The sequence below is a fragment of the Oncorhynchus nerka genome, linkage group LG5 (assembly GCF_034236695.1).
Source record: "Oncorhynchus nerka isolate Pitt River linkage group LG5, Oner_Uvic_2.0, whole genome shotgun sequence".
Lineage (NCBI taxonomy): Eukaryota > Metazoa > Chordata > Actinopteri > Salmoniformes > Salmonidae > Oncorhynchus > Oncorhynchus nerka.
This window is the reverse complement of record NC_088400.1, coordinates 1434070-1456901: the sequence shown is the minus strand read 5'-3', so window position 1 is coordinate 1456901 and position 22832 is coordinate 1434070. Positions and strand designations below refer to the sequence as shown.

At 46.0% G+C, this 22832-nt stretch overlaps 2 protein-coding genes across 2 annotated transcripts; both read left to right on the top strand.

Annotated features, from left to right (window-relative positions):
- Nucleotides 1-17392: 17392 nt before the first annotated feature.
- On the top strand, nucleotides 17393-18949 carry LOC135571841 (proline-rich protein 2-like). Its single transcript, XM_065019011.1, has 4 exons — nucleotides 17393-17574; nucleotides 17695-17911; nucleotides 17955-18384; nucleotides 18426-18949. Exons 1-4 carry the CDS (start codon nucleotides 17393-17395, stop codon nucleotides 18947-18949), a joined length of 1353 nt encoding a protein of 450 aa, XP_064875083.1.
- Nucleotides 18950-19068: 119 nt separating this feature from the next.
- LOC135571840 (proline-rich protein 2-like) lies at nucleotides 19069-21454 on the top strand. Its single transcript, XM_065019010.1, has 3 exons — nucleotides 19069-19383; nucleotides 19427-19931; nucleotides 21438-21454. The coding sequence occupies exons 1-3, from the start codon at nucleotides 19069-19071 to the stop codon at nucleotides 21452-21454; spliced, it is 837 nt and encodes a 278-aa protein (XP_064875082.1).
- The last annotated feature ends 1378 nt before the right edge of the window (nucleotides 21455-22832 follow it).

The window sequence follows — 22832 nt, the reverse complement described above, 5'->3', positions numbered from 1 at the left end:
GATGTTCTCTATGATGTTCTCCTCTCTGTTATTAACAATAGATGTTCTCTATGATGTTCTCCTCTCTGTTATTAACAATAGATGTTCTCTATGATGTTCTCTATGATGTTCTGTATAATGTTCTCCTCTCTGTTATTAACAATAGATGTTCTCTATGATGTTCTCCTCTCTGTTATTAACAATAGATGTTCTCTATGATGTTCTCTATGATGTTCTCCTCTCTGTTATTAACAATAGATGTTCTCTATGATGTTCTCTATGATGTTCTGTATAATGTTCTCCTCTCTGTTATTAACAATAGATGTTCTCTATGATGTTCTCTATGATGTTCTCCTCTCTGTTATTAACAATAGATGTTCTCTATGATGTTCTCCTCTCTGTTATTAACAATAGAAAAATGTCTGCATTTCCGTTTAATCCACCAGAAAAGACAGAACAAATGGTTAAACTACAATATACTAACTGATTAAAATGGTTAAACTACAATATACTAACTGATTAAAATGGTTAAACTACAATATACTAACTGATTAAAATGGTTAAACTACAATATACTAACTGATAAAAATGGTTAAACTACAATATACTACCTGATAAAAATGAAACAGTACTTTGGGAGAATAAAACATTTTAAACAGTATAATCTTTGTAAATGATATCATCAATAGGACTGGCGGAGTTATGTCACAGGTAGTTAACACAAATAAAAGGAAATGTCTGCTCCAAAATTACAACCAACTGATTGCAGAATTACCGGAAAAAAAATGGAGGAGACGAGTGGAAGACGAGAAGGTAAGAAACTTGTCTGTTTGCCCTGCATTAAAGACCAAAATTGGCTAAAGAAAATTGTCCTAAATTTAAAAAAAGTTTAATTTAAGGACCAAAACATTTGCAGCTGTGTCATAAGTGTTGCAAAATGGGAGGAGATTTTCGATGTACTGATTCCATGACACACAAAACAATGCCGGATTCAAAACTTTTCAATTTAATTATTATACAAAATCCTTGCAACCAACAGAATATAATATATGGGGGGACACAACCATCCCAGTTCTGCAGATTTTGCTGCAAAGAGACAGACTTACTATATCACTTGTTTTGGTACTGCCCATATGTAGCTTAGTGTTGGAATGGCTGAAAAAATTCCCTAAAAACTTGGAGTTAACTCTCTGCAGATAGCACTGCTGGGGGATTTCATAGTCAATCGATCAATAATATAATGATACTATTAGTGAAGGTGTTTATCTTTAATTTACAATCTGTAGAAACTATGAGAATAAAACGGTTCAGAACTTTATTGAAACAACACAGCACAGTGGAAAAATATATGGAAACTAGAAATTAGGATCAGACCCTTTTTTTTCTTCTTAAATTTTCACCTAAAATGACATACCCAAATCTAACTTCCTGTAGCTCAGGACCTGAAGCAAGGATATGCATATTCTTGACACCATTTGAAAGGAAACACTTTGAAGTTTGTGGAAATGTGAAATTGAGGTTTGCTACAGTATTAGATCACATTAGATCTGGTAAAAGATAATGCAAAGAAAACAACATGTTTTCACATTTTTTTTGGTTCCATCATCTTTGAAATGCAAGAGAAAGGCCAGTCACTTAGGAGTCTAGGCACAATTTAGGTTTTGGCCACTAGATGGCAGCAGTGTATGTGGAAAGTTTTAGACTGATCCAATGAACCATTCCATTACTGTTCAAAATGTTGAATTAAGTCTGCCCAAATGTGCCCAATTGGTCAATTGATACATGTTCAAGTACATAACTATAGAGAACATACAAAAATGCTATGTTAAAAATGTGTTTTTCATTTACACACTCCCATGGATTTTATCAAAAAACTATGCTACATTCTATCTCTGGGACCCTCAGGATGACAAATTAGAGCCAGATTACTGAATGTAACTACATTATTTACCTTCAGAGGTGAATGTATCAAACCAGTTGCCGTGATAAAAGTGTTTTGTTGTTGTGCACTCTCCTCAAACAACAGCATGATATTTTTTGCAGTTAGATTAACAAGAATTTAAGCTTTCTGCCCATACAAGACATATCTATGTCCTGGAAAGATGGCTGTTACTTACAACATCATGCTAATCACATTAGGGCACATTAGCTCAACTGTCCTGCGTTAAACTGGAAGTAGAAGCCTAAGCATTGTTGTCCATTAGTTTACACCAATTTCTAAGGGGTGGTAGGGTTAGGGGAAAACAATAAAGGGAAATATAGATATATAGATATTTACAACAAAAAAGAATATAGACCGTCGTGGCCAAAAGTTTTGAGACACAAATATTAATTTTCAAATATTAATTAAGTCTGCTGCCTCAGTTTGTATGATGGCAATTTGCACATACTCCAGAATGTTATGAAGAGTGATCAGATGATTTGCAATTAATTGCAAAGTCCCTCTTTAGCATGTAAATGAACTGAATCCCCCAAAAAACATTTCCACTGCATTTCAGCCCTGCCACAAAAGGACCAGTGGACATCATGTCAGTGATTCTCTCGTTAACACAGGTGTGAGTGTTGACGAGGACAAGGCTGGAGATCCCTCTGTCATGCTGATTGAGTTTGAAAAACAGACTGGAAGCTTCAAAAGGAGGGTGATGCTTGGAATCATTGTTCTTCCTCTGTCAACCATGGTTACCTGCAAGGAAACACCTGCCGCCATCATTGCTTTGCACAAAAAGGGCTTCACAGGCAAGTATATTGCTGCCAGTAAGATTGCACCTAAATCAACCATTTATTGGATCATCAAGAACTTCAAGGAGAGCGGTTCAATTGTTGTGAAGAAGGCTTCAGGGCGCCCAAGAAAGTCCAGCAAGAGCCAGGACCGTCTCCTAAAGTTGATTCAGCTGAGGGACCGGGACACAACTAGTACAGAGCTTGCTCAGGAATGGCAGCAGGCAGGTGTGAGTCCCAGAACACTAGCCTCTCTCGTCCCAGAACACTAGCCTCTCTCGTCCCAGAACACTAGCCTCTCTCGTCCCAGAACACTAGCCTCTCTCGTCCCAGAACACTAGCCTCTCTCGTCCCAGAACACTAGCCTCTCTCGTCCCAGAACACTAGCCTCCCTCGTCCCAGAACACTAGCCTCTCTCGTCCCAGAACACTAGCCACTCTCGTCCCAGAACACTAGCCTCTCTCGTCCCAGAACACTAGCCTCTCTCATCCCACCCCGATCCATCTGTAAAATTCACACATCATAAATCTCTCCTCTCCCTCTCTCTCTCTCTCTCTCTGTCTCTCTGTCTCTCTCTCTCTCTCTCTCTCTCCCTCTCTCTCTCTCCCTCTCCCTCTCGGTCTCTCTCCCTCTCTCTGTCCTCTCTCTCTCTCTCCCTCTCTCTCTCTCTCTCTCTCTCTCTCTCCCTCTCTCTCTCTCTCTCTCTCTCTGTCTCTCTCTCTCTCTCTCTCTCTGTCTCTCTCTCTCCGTCTCTCTCTCTCTCTCTCTCTCTCTCTCTCCCCCTCTCTCTCTCTCTCCCCTCTCTCTCTCTCTCTCTCTCTCTCTCTCCCTCTCTCTGATATTTGTTTTTCCTTTTAAACTCATGTGTGTTATTCTTTTTTGAATCCACAGAAAGCTCAGAGTTTATGAGATGGTCAGTCAGTCGGTCGGTCAGCCAGTAAACTAATATTTATCTTTGGTCAGAGAGAGAGTGAAAAGGATTAGACATTCACAGCTGCAATGTTTGTCTCTTCCGGGGGTGGGTGGGTGTTTGAGGTGGGAATGAGGGTGTAGAGTGATTATAAAATACTCAATCAGTGGCTCTCTGTGTTACTGACACACACTATATACACATGCACTGTTAGAGACACAAGCTATGTGTCAGATCCCTTGAACATAGGAGTATAAAGGGGGGTTCAAGGGATTGTGGTTGACTGGGAGGAAACAAGAGAGAGGGAGGAGGGAGGAGGAGAGAGAGGGGAAGGAAGTGAGAGAGGGAGAGGAAGAGAGAGAGGGAGGAGGAGAGAGAGGCGGAGGAAGAGAGAGAGGGAGGAGGAGAGAGAGGCGGAGGAAGAGAGAGAGGGAGGAGGAGAGAGAGGGGAAGGAAGAGAGAGAGGGAGGAGGAAGAGAGAGAGAGGAGGAGGAAGAATGAGAGGGGAGGAAGAGAGAGGGGGGAGGAAGAGAGAGAAGGGAAGGAAGAGAGAGAGAGGGGGGGAGGAAGAGAGAGAGGGGAGAGGAGGAGAGAGAGGGGGAGGAGGAGAGAGAGGGGGAGGAGGAGAGAGAGGCGGAGAGAGAGGGGAAGGAAGAGAGAGAGGGAGGAGGAGAGAGAGAGGAAGGAAGAGAGAGAGGAGGAGAGAGAGGCGGAGGAAGAGAGAGAGGGTGCTGAGAGGGATCCCAAATAGGATCTGGCTAAACATACTAGAATCAGTTATAGAATTCATTGCCCTGTCTGGTAGTGAGGTCTGGGGTCCGCTCACCAACCAAGAATTCACAAAATGGGACTCTGCATGCAGAATTCTGCAAAAAATTATGTTTACAACGTAAAACACCAAATAATGAGCAGAATTAGGACAATACACGCTATTCCCCCAAAAATAGCAATCAATTCTACAACCACCTAAATGGAAGTGATTCCCAAACCTTTCATAACAAAGCCATCACCTACAGAGAGATGAACCTGGAGAAGAGTGAGCATAGCCTTGTATGACCATATTAGAGAGACACAGGGGGGTAGGGAGAGAGAGAGGGGGGGTGAATGAGGTGGAAACGGAGCTGCACTTCCTAACCTCCTGACAAATGTATGACCATATTTCCCTCAAATTACACAGATCTACTGGGTGAAATACCAGTGTGTCATCACAGCAGCAAGATGTGTGACCTGATGCCACGAGAAAAGGGCAACCAGCGAAGAACAAACACCATTGTAGTGACCTGATGCCACAAGAAAAGGGCAACCAGCGAAGAACAAACACCATTGTAGTGACCTGTTGCCACAAGAAAAGGGCAACCAGCGAAGAACAACCACCATTGTAAATACAACCTATATTTATGCTCATTTATTTTGTACTTTAATTATTTGCACATCGTTACAACACTGTATATAGACATAATGACATGTGAAATCTCTTTTCCTTTGGAACTTCTATGAGTGTAATGTTAACTGTTAATTATCTATTTAACTTTTGTTTATTATTTATTTCACTTGCTTTGGCCATGTAAACATATGCTTTTTTTTATATTTGTTTAACCTTTATTTAACTAGGAAAGTCAGTTAAGAACAAATTCTTATTTACAATGACGTCCTACACCAGTCAAACCCGGACGACGCTGGGCCAATTGTGCGCCGCCCTGTGGGACTCCCAATCACGGCCAGATGTGATACAGCCTGGATAAATCAAGCCCTTTTTTAAATTTAATCGACTACATGTCCTCTGACCTACACACTCACACCCCCATCCAAGACACCGGCACTGAGACACTACAGGGAGGGAGGAGGGACATCCCGGAAGTGCAACGCTAATCAGCTGGCAGCCACACAATTAAATGCGTACAATGAAAAATACAATTTTTTTTTTTTTTGCAGAAACGATGCATGGCTATCATATTTCTAATGTTTAGAAAGAATGTAGTTAGCTACATTTCCTAATGTTTTGCTTTAAGTTAATTTAGCATTTTCTTCAAAATAGGCTGGTTACACTGAGAATGTCTGCTGATGGAATTCTCATCTGATTGGAGAAGTGCAACGGAAGCACAAAATGTCAGAAATGACAATAAGAAGTATTTTAGATCGGTGTTTACAAAACGCAGCAATATTTTCTTAAAACATTTGATCTTTTCTTCCTCAGTGAAAAACGCAACATTCTGTGTTAACATGACACCTAAGTTTAACTTGCTATCTAAGTAAGTGGCTGAATTAATAAGGTGACGTGGCATTATATTTTGTTGTGTTTGAGAAGTCAAAGACCTTTGGTTGAGTTATTTGTAAAGCTCAAATCAAATTAAAATTGTGTTTGTCACCGAATACAACAGGTGTAGACAGTAAATTGCTTACTTAAAAGCCCTTAACCAACAATTCTTTAAGAAGTTAAGAATAAAAAATAAAAAAACTGTTAAATAAAAAACTGAAAATAAAAGTAACAAACAATTAAACAGTAAAATAACAATAGCGAGAGTCAATGTGCGGGGGCACTGGTTATTTTTATTTTACCTTTATTTAACTAGGCAAGTCAGTTAAGAACAAATTCTTATTTTTAATGAGGGCCTAGGAACAGTGGGTTAACTGCCTGTTCAGGGGCAGAACGACAGATTTGTACATTGTCAGCTCGGGGATTTGAACTTGCAACCTTTCGGTTACTAGTCCAACGCCCAACCACCTCCTCTACCTCCTCCATCTCTTCTACCTCCTCTACCTCCTCTCCTCCATCTCTTCCACCTCCTCTGCCTCCACCTCCTATACTCCTCCCCTGCTCCTCTACCTCCTCCATCTCTTCCACCTCCTATACTCCTCCCCTGCTCCTCTACCTCCTCCATCTCTTCCACCTCCTATACTCCTCCCCTGCTCCTCCACCTCCTCCATCTCTTCCACCTCCTCTGCCTCCACCTCCTACACTCCTCCCATGCTCCTCCACCTCCCCTGCTCCTCCCCACCCCTGGGCTGGAACAACAAACAGAGTGCACCGCCTCTCCTGGGTCGCATGAGCCCCATTGAAGCTGAAAAAAACATGTTTTTCTTTAAAACAAGTATTTCGACTATCCAGGAAGGGATTTCCGTAAAAAAATGTCATGTCATATAATGTATTTGAATAGTGAAATATTTTCAAATGCCCATCCTTCTATGGCGTTCTGTTATATCCCTGTATCTGTTTCTCTCTGTCTGGTCCAACCTCTTCACCATTATGGGGGTTAAGTTCCACAGTACAAGACATCCCTGTATCTGTTTCCCTGTATCTGTTTCCCTGTATCTGTTTCTCTCTGTCTGGTCCAACCTCTTCACCATTATGGGGGTTAAGTTCCACAGTACAAGACATGTTGTGAAGGGATTTGGACTGTAGCAACTGTTCTCTCTTTCTATATATCTGTTCAATTCTCCTGTCGTTCTCATGGCAGCGCCATTCTGCACCATACCACTAATTTGAGAAATTTCAAGTACAAAGACATAATTAGAGTAAGTAATTTGCTGAAGAGTCCACAGCTCAGGGATCCTCCACAGTTCAACCACACGCCTACCTGAAGAGACTAAAATAGGAAGCAGCTGTCAAGACAACGCTGGTTATTCAGATCTGTAAGAGAGAGAGAGAGACAGAGAGAGAGAGAGAGAGAGAGAGAGACAGAGACAGAGAGAGAGAGAGAGAGAGAGAGAGAGAGAGAGAGAGAGAGAGAGAGAGAGAGAGAGAGAGAGAGAGAGAGAGAGAGAGAGAGAGAGAGAGAGAGAGAGAGAGAGAGACAAACATCAAATTGAGAATCTGCATGCAGAATTCGGCAAAATGTAAAACACCAAATAATGCATGCAGAGCAGCATTAGGCCGATACCAGCCAATGATCAAAATCCAGAAAATAGCGGTTAAATTCTACAACCACCTAAAAGAAAACGATTCCCAAACCTTCCATAACAAAGCCATCACCTACAGAGAGATGAACCTGGAGAAGAGTCCCCTAAGCAAGCTGGTCCTGGGGCTCTGTTCACAAACACAAACAGACCCCACAGAGCCCCAGGACATCAACACCATTAGACCCAATCAAATCATGAGAAAACTAAAAGATAATGACTTGACACATTGGAAAGAGTTAACAACAATTCTGCTGAAGTCTCCAATCATGTAAAATGATGTAGAATTGGATGAAATGTGTTAATAAAAGGCCCCGTTTCCAAAACCTTAAAATAAATGTCTCTTTGTGTGCAACTTCTGTAAGCACATTTACTCTACTTCTCTATGCCACTACAGAAAAGCTGATAACACATGTAATGTTTCATAAAGTTTCTTAAAACGTTTATTTTTAATTTTTAAATTCAATCAACAGAAATCTCATAATTCAAATTCCTCAAAAGTATTACACACCATTTTAAAGATAAACTTCTCCTTCATCCAACCAGTGTCCGATTTCCAAAATGCTTTAAGGTGAAAGCATACCATGCGATTATGTTAGGTCAGTGCCTAGTCACAGAAAAACATACAGCCATTTTCCAGCCAAAGAAAGGAGTCACAAAAGGCAGAAATATAGATCAAATGAATCACTAACCTTTGATGATCTTCATCAGATGACACTCATAGGACTTCATGTTACACAATACATGTATGTTTTGTTTGGTAAAGTTCATATTTATATCCAAAAATCTCAGTTTACATTGGAGCGTTATGTTCAGTAATGTTTTGCCTCCAAAACATCCGGTGATTTTGCAGAGAGCCACATCAATTTACAGGAATAAAATAAACGTTGATGAAAAATACATTTTTTTAAAGATAAACTTCTCCTTCTCGTGTTTTTCTGTGACTAGGTACTGACCTAACATCATCTTTTGGTGTGCTTTCGTCGTAAAGCCTTTTTGAAATCGGACACTGTAGTGGGATTAGAAGAAGTTGTTAATACCTTAGAGATTATGAAATGGCAGGCTACTTTGACGCTGACAATCTGAGATCAATAAAAATGACATTGTCTGGAGTCCATCAATAGCCTAGGTGTGTGGAGACACAGTGTAGGCTAAAATATGAGGAGGAAATTATAGTTCTAAAAATGCTTTCCAGTTTCACTGACTCACCCCATGATGCACAGCTCGTTCACTGCAGATGGCCGACACACTCGTGCCAAAAGCATTGTAAAACAATACAGTTCTTTCAATACGTCTATTTGGGAGTTGATAGCCTAGCCTAGACTGATCTGTCTTCTCTTTTCATCAGGATTTGTGTTGATTCGATCCTGTGTTTTCCAGTGATTGTATTTTAAATATTGCAAAAGGCCTGTGTTGGCTACATGCTGTTCTCTGAGAGATACAGGCGCACTTCTCTCTCTCACTACAGCAATGGCCACGTGTTGGTCGAAGGCTAAAATGTTACGCAAACCAACACAAATCAATTGTTAGGATATCAGTCCAAACCATAAACCCGGGCTCAACACGAATCAACTGGGTAGGAAGGAACAAACACAAGATCACATATGGACATTAGTATTTGAATACTTCCAAGAGCCCAGTAAAACTGAAATGAATAGCTGGGGCCTTTATTTGCTGAAGACAGGCGTCTATTAGAGACAGGCGTCTATTAGAGACAGGCGTCTTATTAGAGACAGGTGCCTATTAGAGACAGGCGTCTATTAGAGACAGGCTTTTATTAGAGACAGGCGTCTATTAGAGACAGGCTCTATTAGAGACATGCGTCTACTAGAGACAGGCGTCTATTAGAGACAGGCGTCTTATTAGAGACAGGCGTCTATTAGAGACAGGAGCCTATTAGAGACAGGAGCCTATTAGAGACAGGCGTCTATTAGAGACAGGTGTTTATTAGAGACAGGTGTTTATTAGAGACAGGCGTCTATTAGAGACAGGCGTTTATTAGAGACAGGTGTCTATTAGAGACAGGTGTTTATTAGAGACAGGCGTCTATTAGAGACAGGCATATACAGGCGTCTATTAGAGACAGGCGTCTATTAGAGACAGGTGTTTATTAGAGACAGGTGTCTATTAGAGACAGGCGTCTATTAGAGACAGGTGTCTATTAGAGACAGGCGCCTATTAGAGACAGGCGTCTATTAGAGACAGGCGTTTATTAGAGACAGGTGTCTATTAGAGACAGGCGTCTATTAGAGACAGGCGTTTATTAGAGACAGGTGTCTATTAGAGACAGGTGTTTATTAGAGACAGGCGTCTATTAGAGACAGGCGTCTATTAGAGACAGGCATATACAGGCGTCTATTAGAGACAGGCGTCTATTAGAGACAGGCATATACAGGCGTCTATTAGAGACAGGTGTCTATTAGAGACAGGCGTCTATTAGAGACAGGCGTCTATTAGAGACAGGCGCCTATTAGAGACAGGCATCTACTAGAGACAGGCGTCTATTAGAGACAGGCGTCTACAGAGACAGGCGTCTATTAGAGACAGGCGTCTATTAGAGACAGGTGTTTATTAGAGACAGGCGCCTATTAGAGACAGGCGTCTATTAGAGACAGGCGTCTATTAGAGACAGGCGTCTATTAGAGACAGGCGTCTATTAGAGACAGGCGTCTATTAGAGACAGGTGTCTATTAGAGACAGGTGTTTATTAGAGACAGGCATCTATTAGAGACATGTGTTTATTAGAGACAGGCGCCTATTAGAGACAGGCGTCTATTAGAGACAGGCGTCTATTAGAGACAGGCGCCTATTAGAGACAGGTGCCTATTAGAGACAGGCGTCTATTAGAGACAGGCACCTATTAGAGACAGGCGCCTATTAGAGACAGGCGCCTATTAGAGACAGGCGTCTATTAGAGACAGGTGTCTATTAGAGACAGGTGTCTATTAGAGACAGGTGCCTATTAGAGACAGGCGTCTATTAGAGACAGGTGTCTATTAGAGACAGGTGCCTATTAGAGACAGGCGTCTATTAGAGACAGGCGCCTATTAGAGACAGGCGTCTATTAGAGACAGGCATCTACTAGAGACAGGCGTCTATTAGAGACAGGCGTCTACTAGAGACAGGCGTCTATTAGAGACAGGCGTCTATTAGAGACAGGTGTTTATTAGAGACAGGCGCCTATTAGAGACAGGCGTCTATTAGAGACAGGCGCCTATTAGAGACAGGCGCCTATTAGAGACAGGTGCCTATTAGAGACAGGCGTCTATTAGAGACAGGTGTCTATTAGAGACAGGTGCCTATTAGAGACAGGCATCTATTAGAGACAGGTGTCTATTAGAGACAGGTGCCTATTAGAGACAGGTGTCTATTAGAGACAGGTGTTTATTAGAGACAGGCGTCTATTAGAGACAGGCGCCTATTAGAGACAGGTGCCTATTAGAGACAGGCATCTACTAGAGACAGGTGTTTATTAGAGACAGGCGCCTATTAGAGACAGGCATCTATTAGAGACAGGCATCTATTAGAGACAGGCATCTATTAGAGACAGGTGTTTATTAGAGACAGGCGCCTATTAGAGACAGGCATCTATTAGAGACAGGCGTCTATTAGAGACAGGTGATTATTAGAGACAGGTGATTATTAGAGACAGGCGTCTATTAGAGACAGGTGTCTATTAGAGACATGTGCCTATTAGAGACAGGTGTCTATTAGAGACAGGTGCCTATTAGAGACAGGTGCCTATTAGAGACAGGTGCCTATTAGAGACAGGTGCTTATTAGAGACAGGCGTCTATTAGAGACAGGCGTCTATTAGAGACAGGTGCCTATTAGAGACAGTTGTCTATTAGAGACAGGTGCCTATTAGAGACAGGTGCCTATTAGAGACAGGTGTCTACTAGAGACAAGTGCCTATTAGAGACAGGTGCCTATTAGAGACAGGTGCCTATTAGAGAGGTGCCTATTAGAGACAGGTGTTTATTAGAGAGAGGTCATTTTACTAGACAGCCATCATATAATTTACACAAATTGTCACTTTTCTTTTGTGTTAATATGCCTCTATAAAATAAAATAAAGGTTTCCTTGACAGAACAATTATTATCCTCTTTGTGCCACTAGAGGGCGATCAACTGATTTCTAGTAGTCTGTACTCCCAAAGTTGTTGACAGTATTTGTGTTTGCAAGTTAGGTGATAAAAATGGATGATTGCCATAATTAGTCATTACTGACTTATTTAATGTAACAAATCAAACATTAAACCTCAGAAACATTTCCTGGTAATTCATGGTAACCTCATTTATAGGAGGCATTTATATGAAACGGGCTTTTTATATGCTGAAATGGCTATTAAAAGTGGCAGGCGGTTATTTGAGACTCTGCGTTTCATTTAAGTTCTACTATGCACATTTTTTTTTACAAAAAAAAGAAATATATTATATTATAAATATAATATTTTAACAATGAAAATGTTGAGATGAAATGTTCCATGTGACAATGCTACACACATGGACATAACCATGACATTTGACATTCTTAATTCAATTAACAACAAACTTTTGAATTGAGTTTTTATAATGTGTTGCCCCATAGAAATGCGTTCCACATGTTTGTTGTTATTGTCGGCCAAATCAAAGTGTCTACAGTCAGCGGCTCCATGTGTAATGATGGAATTACATTTCAAAATGAAGTTGGTTAAATGAGAAGGAGTAGGCTAAAACGACAAGCAACCACCAGGTAGGCTGTTGTTTAAAGACCATCACTGGTTAAAGAAAATTGTGATAAATAAAAAAGTATACCAGTTCCATTTAAGGACCAAGAAATGGAATATATGGAATCATGTAGTAACCAAAAAAGTGTTAAACAAATCAAAATATATGTTATATTTGATATTCTTCAAAGTAGCCACCCTTGACAGCTTTGTACACTGTTTTCTCCCAACCAGCTTCATGAGGTAGTCACCTGGAATGCATTTCAATTAACAGGTGTGCCTTGTTAAAAGATAATTTGTGGAATTTCTTTCCTTCTTAATGTGTTTGAGCCAATCAGTTGTGTTGTGAAAAGGTAGGGGTGGTAAACAGAAGATTTGCCCTATTTGGTAAAATACCAAGTCCATATTATGGCAAGAATAGCTCAAATAAGCAAAGAGAAACGACAGTCCATCATTACTTTAAAACATGAAGGGCAGTCAATATGGAACATTTCAAGAACTTTGAAAGTGTCACGCCCTGACCATAGAGAGGCTTTTATTCTCTATTTTGCGTTAGGGTGTGACTAGGGTGGGCATTCTAGTTTTGTTATTTTTATGTTGGCCTGGTATGGTTCCCAATCAGAGGCAGCTGTCGATCGTTGTCTCTGATTGGGGATCATATTGTGGGATCTTGTTTTTGTGTAGTTGCTGTTGAGCACTGCATTTACTTCACGCTTCGTTTGTTCTTTATTGTTTTGGTGAGTTTCATTTATTAAACATGTGGAACTCTACGCACGCTGCGCCTTGGTCCGACATTCATTCTAACGATTGTGACAGAAGATCCCACCACCCCAGGACCAAGCAGCGTGCCCAGGAGGAGCAGACAGTGGGAGGATATATTGGACGGGAAGGGATCCTGGACGTGGGAGGAAATCCTGGCCGGAAAGGATCCGCTTCCATGGGAGCAGACGGAAACAGCGAGGTGGGGACAGCGACGACACCGGGGTTCGCGGCCCAAGAAGCAGCCAAGGGGGGTGGCACACGGGGTGGTCGGCGGAGCCAAGGGGTGAACCAGAGCCAGTCTGGGAGAGGAAGATGAACTTGGAGGGGAGTGAAGGGAGTGAATCAGAGACAGTCAGTGAGTTGATGGGTTGGTGCATGAGGCACGACATTTGCCCTAAGGAGCGTGTCCTCAGTTTAATGCCACCTGAGTACGCTTTCCGTACTCGTCCTGAGGAGCTAGCCGTCTGGTGAAGACTGTGCCGGCCCCACGGACCAGATCTCCAGTACACCTCCCTGCACGTCCGCACTCGCTTTGAGGAGCGTGTTATCGTGTTATCGTTGCAGTACAATGTGTGACGGTTCTACGCACCGTGTCTCCAGTGCGCCTCCTGTGCCAGAACCCCGCACTTGCCGTGCGAAGGTTGTCATCTGTTGTGCCAGCTCTACGCTCCAGAACTCCAGTGCGCCTCCCCAGCCTGGTATGTCCTGTGCCAGCTCCATGCACCAGGCCTCCAGCGTCGGTCTGCAGTCCGGAGCCTCCTGTGACGGTCTGCGGTCCGGAGCCTCCAGCGACGATCCACGGTCCGGAGTCCCCGGCGATGATCCACAGTCCAGTTCCTCCGGCGACGATCTCCGCACCAGAGTAGCCACCGAAGCGGGTGGATCCGTGAGCGGAGTGGGTACTTCGCCCCGCACCGGAGCCGCCCCTGACATTAGATTCCCACCCGGGCCCTCCCCTATTGAGTCAGGTTTTGCAGCCGTAGTCCGCACCTTTGGGGGGTAGGGGGGTACTGTCACGCCTTGAGCATAGAGAGCCTTTTATTCCCTATGTTGGTTAGGCCGGGGTGTGACTAGGGTGGGTACTTGTGACGACCCTCCCATTCTGTCTGCCATATTCTCTCTTTGTTCTTGTTTCCTTATTAGGATGCCGGTGGGCGGAGTTGGGAGGGTCGTCAGCTACATGGGAAAAACCTGGGCCGGGTGTGTCCCAGTATAAATACACCACTTCCCCATTCATGGAGGAGACTTTCTCCATGAAGACACCTTTATAGATTTTGTTGTGTATCTTGGTGGTTTTTGGTTGTTTGCTTTGGCACCGTTCAACACCCTTATCTCCACGTTGTCTCCCTTTTGTTACGGGCTTTGAGCCAGTTCGTGACATACTCTAGTTTTTTTTTTATATGTTGGCCTGGTATGGTTCCCAATCAGAGGGAGCTGTCTATCGTTGTCTCTGATTGGGGATCATATTTAGGCAGCCTTTTCCCTCTGGGTTTTTGTGGGATCTTGTCTATGTGTAGTTGCCTGCGAGCACTACATTAGCTTAGTTTCACTTCTAATAAAAGAGGATGGAACCACGCTGCATTTTGGTCCGATTCATATAACAACGATCACGACAGAAAGTTTCTTCAAGTGCCGTCGCAAAAACCATCAAGTGCTGTGATGAAAATAGCTCTCATGAGGACCGCCACAGGAAAGGAAGACCCAGAGTTACCTCTGCTACAGAGGATAAGTTCATTAGAGTTAACTGGCTCTCATGAGGACCGCCACAGGAAAGGAAGACCCAGAGTTACCTCTGCTACAGAGGATAAGTTCATTAGAGTTAACTGGCTCTCATGAGGACCGCCACAGGAAAGGAAGACCCAGAGTTACCTCTGCTACAGAGGATAAGTTCATTAGAGTTAACTGGCTCTCATGAGGACCGCCACAGGAAAGGCAGACCCAGAGTTACCTCTGCTGCAGAGGATAAGTTCATTAGAGTTAACTGCACCTCAGATTGCAGCCTAAATAAATGCTTCACAGAGTTCAAGTAACAGTCACATCTCAACATCTACTGTTCAGAGGAGACTGCGTGAATCAGGCCTTCATGGTCAAATTGTTGCTAAGAAACCACTACTAAAGGACACCAATAATAAGAAGTGACTTGGGCCAAGAAACATGAGCAATTGAGCATGCAGGTGAGCATGCACCACTCTCATCCAGAGCCCCCTGTTGTACACCTGTATGTACATGTTTACTTTCCTGAGTTTTTCCCGCATTCCCAGTATAAGGCGCTCGTCGATTCAGGCGCGGCTGGGAATTTTATCGACAGAGCATTCGCCCATAGGTTAGGGATCCCTATTGTTCCAGTGCTTAGGACTTTCCCAGTGCTACTACGGTAGAAAGTCCAGACCAGGTCTCCACCGTGCGCATTCCCCCAGAGTATGCCGATTTGGTTTTGCCTTCTCCAAAAAGAAGGCGACTCAATTACCACCCCATCGACAGGGGGATAAATCTCCTGGTAGACGCTGCACTTCCCAGGAGTCACATGTATCCCCTGTCACACCGACGTTCGGCGGTCGGCGTCACCGGCCATTGTCGATCCACTTTTCATTCTCCATTCGTTTTGTCTTGTTTTCCTACACACCTGGTTCTCATTTCCCTCATTAAGTGTGGTGTATTTAACCCTCTGTTCCCCCCATGTCTTTGTGTGGAATTGTTTGTTGTAAGTGCTTGTGCACATGGTTACTGGTGCGCGTCGGGTTTTGTATCCATGTTGGTATTTTCTTTATGCCGTTGGTTTTTAAATTAAACTGCTCCAGCTATGACCTAGTTCTATTACCTAGTTCTATTACCTAGTTCTATTAGCTAGTTCTATTACCTAGTTCTATTACCTAGTTCTATTACCTAGTTATATTACCTAGTTCTATTAGCTAGTTCTATTACCTATGACCTAGTTCTATTACCTAGTTCTATTACCTAGTTCTATTACCTAGTTATATTACCTAGTTCTATTAGCTAGTTCTATTACCTATGACCTAGTTCTATTACCTAGTTCTATTACCTAGTTATATTACCTAGTTCTATTAGCTAGTTCTATTACCTATTACCTAGTTCTATTACCTAGTTCTATTACCTAGTTCTATTATCTAGTTCTATTACCTAGTTCTGCTCTCCTGCGTCTGACTTCACTGCCACCAGTTACGCCCTTACAGTCTGGTTCCCACCATGAAGCACTGCCACCAGTTACATCCTTACAGTCTGGTTCCCACCACCATGAAGCACTGCCACCAGTTACACCCTTACAGTCTGGTTCCCACCATGAAGCACTGCCACCAGTTACGCCCTTACAGTCTGGTTCCCACCATGAAGCACTGCCACCAGTTACGCCCTTACAGTCTGGTTCCCACCATGAAGCACTGCCACCAGTTACGCCCTTACAGTCTTGTTCCCACCATGAAGCACTGCCACCAGTTACGCCCTTACAGTCTGGTTCCCACCATGAAGCACTGCCACCAGTTACGCCCTTACAGTCTGGTTCCCACCATGAAGCACTGCCACCAGTTACGCCCTTACAGTCTGGTTCCCACCATGAAGCACTGCCACCAGTTACGCCCTTACAGTCTGGTTCCCACCACCATGAAGCACTGCCACCAGTTACGCCCTTACAGTCTGGTTCCCACCATGAAGCACTGCCACCAGTTACGCCCTTACAGTCTGGTTCCCACCATGAAGCACTGCCACCAGTTACGCCCTTACAGTCTGGTTCCCACCACCATGAAGCACTGCCACCAGTTACGCCCTTACAGTCTGGTTCCCACCACCATGAAGCACTGCCACAAGTTACGCCCTTGCAGTCTGGTTCCCACCATGAAGCACTGCCACCAGTTACGCCCTTACAGTCTGGTTCCCACCATGAAGCACAGGAGAGAGGTAGGAGAGAGGTGGTAGAGAGAGGTAGAGAACAAGAAAAGAGGAGTAGAGATAAGTAGGAGCGAGTTCCCACCTAGGTCCCCGGTCCAGAGGTGGGCCAGATGCTGAGTTCCCGCCAGGTCCCCGGTCCCCCAGTCCAGAGGTGGGCCAGATGCTGAGTTCAGAACAGGTCCCCAGTCCAGAGAATGGGCCAGATGCTGGTTCCCCGAGAGGTCCCCTGAACAGAGGTAGGGCCAGAGAATGAGTTCCCGGTAAAAGTCCCGGAATCCAGAAGTGGGCAGAACAGAAGTTCCCCGGAAGAAGGAGGTACAGAGGAGAGCATTAGAACTGAGAGGTAGTCAAGGTAATTGATATTAAAGCGTTGGGAGGAAAACCCTTCTCTCCTCTGGTCCCCAGAGAGGAGCTCTGTGTAGATGCATGGAATAATAATATAATTCATATTTAGTCTATATTAATTATGGAAAGTCCCACACCGTCCAGAGGTGGGCCAGATGCTGGCCCACACACTGCAAAATGATCCCCAGTCCAGAGGTGGGCCAGATGCTGAGTTCCCGCCAGGTCCCGGTACAAGACAATGGGCCAGATGCTGAGTTCCCAGGTCCCGGTCCAGAGGTGGGCCAGGCTGAGTTCCCGCCAGGTCCCCAGTCCAGAGGTGGGCCAGATGCTGAGTTCCCCGCCAGGTCCCCGGTCCAGAGGTGGGCCAGATGCTGAGTTCCCGCCAGGTCCCCGGTCCAGAGGTGGGCCAGATGCTGAGTTCCCGCCAGGTCCCCGGTCCAGAGGTGGGCCAGATGCTGAGTTCCCCGCCAGGTCCCCAGTCCAGAGGTGGGCCAGATGCTGAGTTCCCGCCAGGTCCCCGGTCCAGAGGTGGGCCAGATGCTGAGTTCCCGCCAGGTCCCCGGTCCAGAGGTGGGCCAGATGCTGAGTTCCCGCCAGGTCCCCAGTCCAGAGGTGGGCCAGATGCTGAGTTCCCGCCAGGTCCCCGGTCCAGAGGTGGGCCAGATGCTGAGTTCCCGCCAGGTCCCCAGTCCAGAGGTGGGCCAGATGCTGAGTTCCCACCTAGGTCCCCGGTCCAGAGGTGGGCCAGATGCTGAGTTCCCGCCAGGTCCCCAGTCCAGAGGTGGGCCAGATGCTGAGTTCCCACCTAGGTCCCCAGTCCAGAGGTGGGCCAGATGCTGAGTTCCCGCCAGGTCCCCGGTCCCCCAGTCCAGAGGTGGGCCAGATGCTGAGTTCCCGCCAGGTCCCCAGTCCAGAGGTGGGCCAGATGCTGAGTTCCCGCCAGGTCCCCAGTCCAGAGGTGGGCCAGATGCTGAGTTCCCGCCAGGTCCCCCAGTCCAGAGGTGGGCCAGATGCTGAGTTCCCGCCAGGTCCCCAGTCCAGAGGTGGGCCAGATGCTGAGTTCCCGCCAGGTCCCCAGTCCAGAGGTGGGCCAGATGCTGAGTTCCCGCCAGGTCCCCGGTCCAGAGGTGGGCCAGATGCTGAGTTCCCGCCAGGTCCCCAGTCCAGAGGTGGGCCAGATGCTGAGTTCCCGCCAGGTCCCCCGGTCCAGAGGTGGGCCAGATGCTGAGTTCCCGCCAGGTCCCCAGTCCAGAGGTGGGCCAGATGCTGAGTTCCCGCCAGGTCCCCGGTCCAGAGGTGGGCCAGATGCTGAGTTCCCGCCAGGTCCCCAGTCCAGAGGTGGGCCAGATGCTGAGTTCCCGCCAGGTCCCCAGTCCAGAGGTGGGCCAGATGCTGAGTTCCCGCCAGGTCCCCCGGTCCAGAGGTGGGCCAGATGCTGAGTTCCCGCCAGGTCCCGGTCCAGAGGTGGGCCAGATGCTGAGTTCCCGCCAGGTCCCCAGTCCAGAGGTGGGCCAGATGCTGAGTTCCCGCCAGGTCCCCAGTCCAGAGGTGGGCCAGATGCTGAGTTCCCACCAGGTCCCCCGTCCAGAGGTGGGCCAGATGCTGAGTTCCCGCCAGGTCCCCAGTCCAGAGGTGGGCCAGATGCTGAGTTCCCCGCCAGGTCCCCAGTCCAGAGGTGGGCCAGATGCTGAGTTCCCCGCCAGGTCCCCGGTCCAGAGGTGGGCCAGATGCTGAGTTCCCGCCAGGTCCCCAGTCCAGAGGTGGGCCAGATGCTGAGTTCCCGCCAGGTCCCCAGTCCAGAGGTGGGCCAGATGCTGAGTTCCCGCCAGGTCCCCAGTCCAGAGGTGGGCCAGATGCTGAGTTCCCGCCAGGTCCCCAGTCCAGAGGTGGGCCAGATGCTGAGTTCCCGCCAGGTCCCCAGTCCAGAGGTGGGCCCCCGCCAGGTCCCCAGTCCAGAGGTGGGCCAGATGCTGAGTTCCCGCCAGGTCCCCGGTCCAGAGGTGGGCCAGATGCTGAGTTCCCGCCAGGTCCCCAGTCCAGAGGTGGGCCAGATGCTGAGTTCCCGCCAGGTCCCCAGTCCAGAGGTGGGCCAGATGCTGAGTTCCCGCCAGGTCCCCAGTCCAGAGGTGGGCCAGATGCTGAGTTCCCGCCAGGTCCCCAGTCCAGAGGTGGGCCAGATGCTGAGTTCCCGCCAGGTCCCCCGGTCCAGAGGTGGGCCAGATGCTGAGTTCCCGCCAGGTCCCCAGTCCAGAGGTGGGCCAGATGCTGAGTTCCCGCCAGGTCCCCAGTCCAGAGGTGGGCCAGATGCTGAGTTCCCGCCAGGTCCCCAGTCCAGAGGTGGGCCAGATGCTGAGTTCCCGCCAGGTCCCCGGTCCAGAGGTGGGCCAGATGCTGAGTTCCCGCCAGGTCCCCGGTCCAGAGGTGGGCCAGATGCTGAGTTCCCGCCAGGTCCCCAGTCCAGAGGTGGGCCAGATGCTGAGTTCCCGCCAGGTCCCCGGTCCAGAGGTGGGCCAGATGCTGAGTTCCCGCCAGGTCCCCGGTCCAGAGGTGGGCCAGATGCTGAGTTCCCGCCAGGTCCCCGGTCCAGAGGTGGGCCAGATGCTGAGTTCCCACCTAGGTCCCCGGTCCAGAGGTGGGCCAGATGCTGAGTTCCCGCCAGGTCCCCAGTCCAGAGGTGGGCCAGATGCTGAGTTCCCGCCAGGTCCCCAGTCCAGAGGTGGGCCAGATGCTGGCTGCCACACGGACCTTACATGGGGCTACATTAAACCAGCTACTCCCCAAATTACATTTAAATCCTCTGTTATTAAATGCTGTTTTTAAATGAAAGAGAAGAGCAGTTGCAGATAAAGTCAATCCAATCGGGTTCATTACAAGTTGCAACAGGAAACATGAAATCAAATCAAAGTTTATTGGTCTTGTAGACAGATTTGAAGATGTTATTGTAGGTGCAGCGAAATGCTTGTAATGCATAGAAAAACAGACAGCTTCTGACATGAAGCGCAATAAACTATTGACATGCATTGGATTGGTGCCACAAATGGTAAAAAAGTAGCATTGGAAAGGTAAACAAACCAAAAGCATGGGTTGCTGTCATACCATAGACTGCTTACAGGGTAAGGACATTTGGGTGAAAGGTGCCTTAAATTACTGTTTGGTGTTGACAGGGTTAATTGTTTTCAGATTAATTTGATTTTGGATTTTTTTTCACTGTTGTGTTGTATTAACTCTTTGTGAGGCCAGTGAAAGAAGGAAGGGGACACAGTCATTAAAGGGATAGCCCAGTGTAAGTAGGAAGGGGACACAGTCATTAAAGGGATATCCCAGTGAAAGTAGGAAGGGGACACAGTCATTAAAGGGATATCCCAAAAGGGATAGCCATTAGGGATGTAAGTAGGAAGGGGACACAGTCATTAAAGGGATATCCCAGTGAAAGTAGGAAGGGGACACAGTCATTAAAGGGATATCCCAGTGAAAGTAGGAAGGGGACACAGTCATTAAAGGGATAGCCCAGTGTAAGAAGGAAGGGGACACAGTCATTAAAGGGATAGCCCAGTGTAAGAAGGAAGGGGACACAGTCATTAAAGGGATAGCCCAGTGAAAGTAGGAAGGGGACACAGTCATTAAAGGGATATCCCAGTGAAAGTTGGAAGGGGACACAGTCATTAAAGGGATAGCCCAGTGTAAGAAGGAAGGGGAGTCAATTAAAGTTGGAAGGGACACAGTCATTAAAGGGATATCACAGTGAAAGTTGGAAGGGGACACAGTCATTAAAGGGATAGCCCAGTGTAAGAAGGAAGGGGAGTAATTATAGTCATAGTCAAATGACACACAATTTACTGGAGGGCTAAATCAGGAACAGCTGCTAGCCTTGGCTAGATCTCTCTCTGACTTTAACTTTTTACTGCAGTGGGCTAAATCAGGAACAGCTGCTAGCCTTGGCTAGATCTCTCTCTGACTTTAACCTTTTACTGCAGTGGGCTAAATCAGGAACAGCTGCTAGCCTTGGCTAGATCTCTCTCTGACTTTAACCTTTTACTGCAGTGGGCTAAATCAGGGTCACACATAGTGATTCTTGGTAGAGTTATACAATTCTTCTTTGAAAGAAAAGTATACCTCACACACACACGGTTATGGATGATAAAATGGCACCGGAGAAGAAGGCGTTTTACGCCCCCAACCGATTGTGTTGTTTTGTTTGTTGATTTATTTGCGTTGTTTGTAGCTGTCACGGTCGGCTGAAGGACTGAACCAAGGTGCAGTGTGGTCATTTTCTTTAAAAATGATGCCGACAAAACAAAGAACAAAACCGTGAAGCTTTGGGCCATGTGCCCTGAACAAAGACAAAATTAACTTCCTACAAAACAGGTGGGGGAAAAAAGGTACCTAAGTATGGTTCTCAATCAGAGACAACGATAGACAGCTGTCCCTGATTGACAACCATACCAGGCCAAGACATAGAAATACAAAACATAGAAAAAATGACATAGAATGCCCACCCTAGTCACACCCTGGCCTAACCAAAATAGAAAATAAAAAGCCTCTCTATGGCCAGGGCGTGACAGTAGCTTTGTTTCTTACTTATTTTTGACATAATGTTGCCGCTACCATCTCTTATGACCGAAAATTACTTCTGGACATTAGGACTGTGATTGCTCATCACGGTCTGGCAGAATCCTTTTTTTCCTTTAACAAGTCTGACGAGCCCGCCGCGAAAGATATACTGCTTTCTCGGGAACAGGCCCAGATCCCCGTGATTTGTGTGAAGAGGATCCGAAGAAAAAGGGTCCAGAGGGCGATCTAATAAACCCCCACTTCCTTCCATTCTGCTAGCAAACGGGCAATCTTTGGAGAATAAAATCGATGACCTACGCGGAAGATTAAACTACCAACGGGACATTCAAAACTGAACTATCCGTTTAATTCAACTGTAATATCTTATGCTTCACGGAGTCGTGGCTGAATGACGACACTATCAACATACAGCTGGCTGGTTATACGCTGTACCGGCAGGATAGAACAGTGGCGTCTGGTAAGACAAGGGGCGGCGGACTATGTATTTAGGTAAATAACAGCTGGTGCACGATATCTAAGGAAGTCTCAAGCTATTGCTCGCCTGAGGTAGAGTATCTCATGATAAGCTGTAGACCACACCATCTACCTAGAGAGTTTTCATCTGTATTTTTTTATAGCTGTTTACATACCACCACAGAGGCTGGCACTAAGACAGCATTGAATGAGCTGTATTCCGGCATAAGCAAAGAAGAAAACGCTCATCCAGAGGCGGCGCTCCTAGTGGCCGGGGACTTTAATGCAGGGAAACTTCAATCTATTTTACCAAATTTCTATCAGCCTGTTAAATGTGAAACCAGAGGGGGAAAAAAACTCTGGACGACCTTTACACCACACACAGAGACGCATACAAAGCTCCCCCTCGCCCTCCATTTGGAAAATCTGACCATAATTCTATCCTCCTGACTTCTGCTTACAAGCAAACATTAAAACAGGAAGCACCAGTGACTAGATCAATAAAAAAGTGGTCAGATGAAGCAGATGCTAAGATACAGGACTGTTTTACTAGCAGAGACTGTAATATGTTCCCTAATTTTTCCGATGGCAT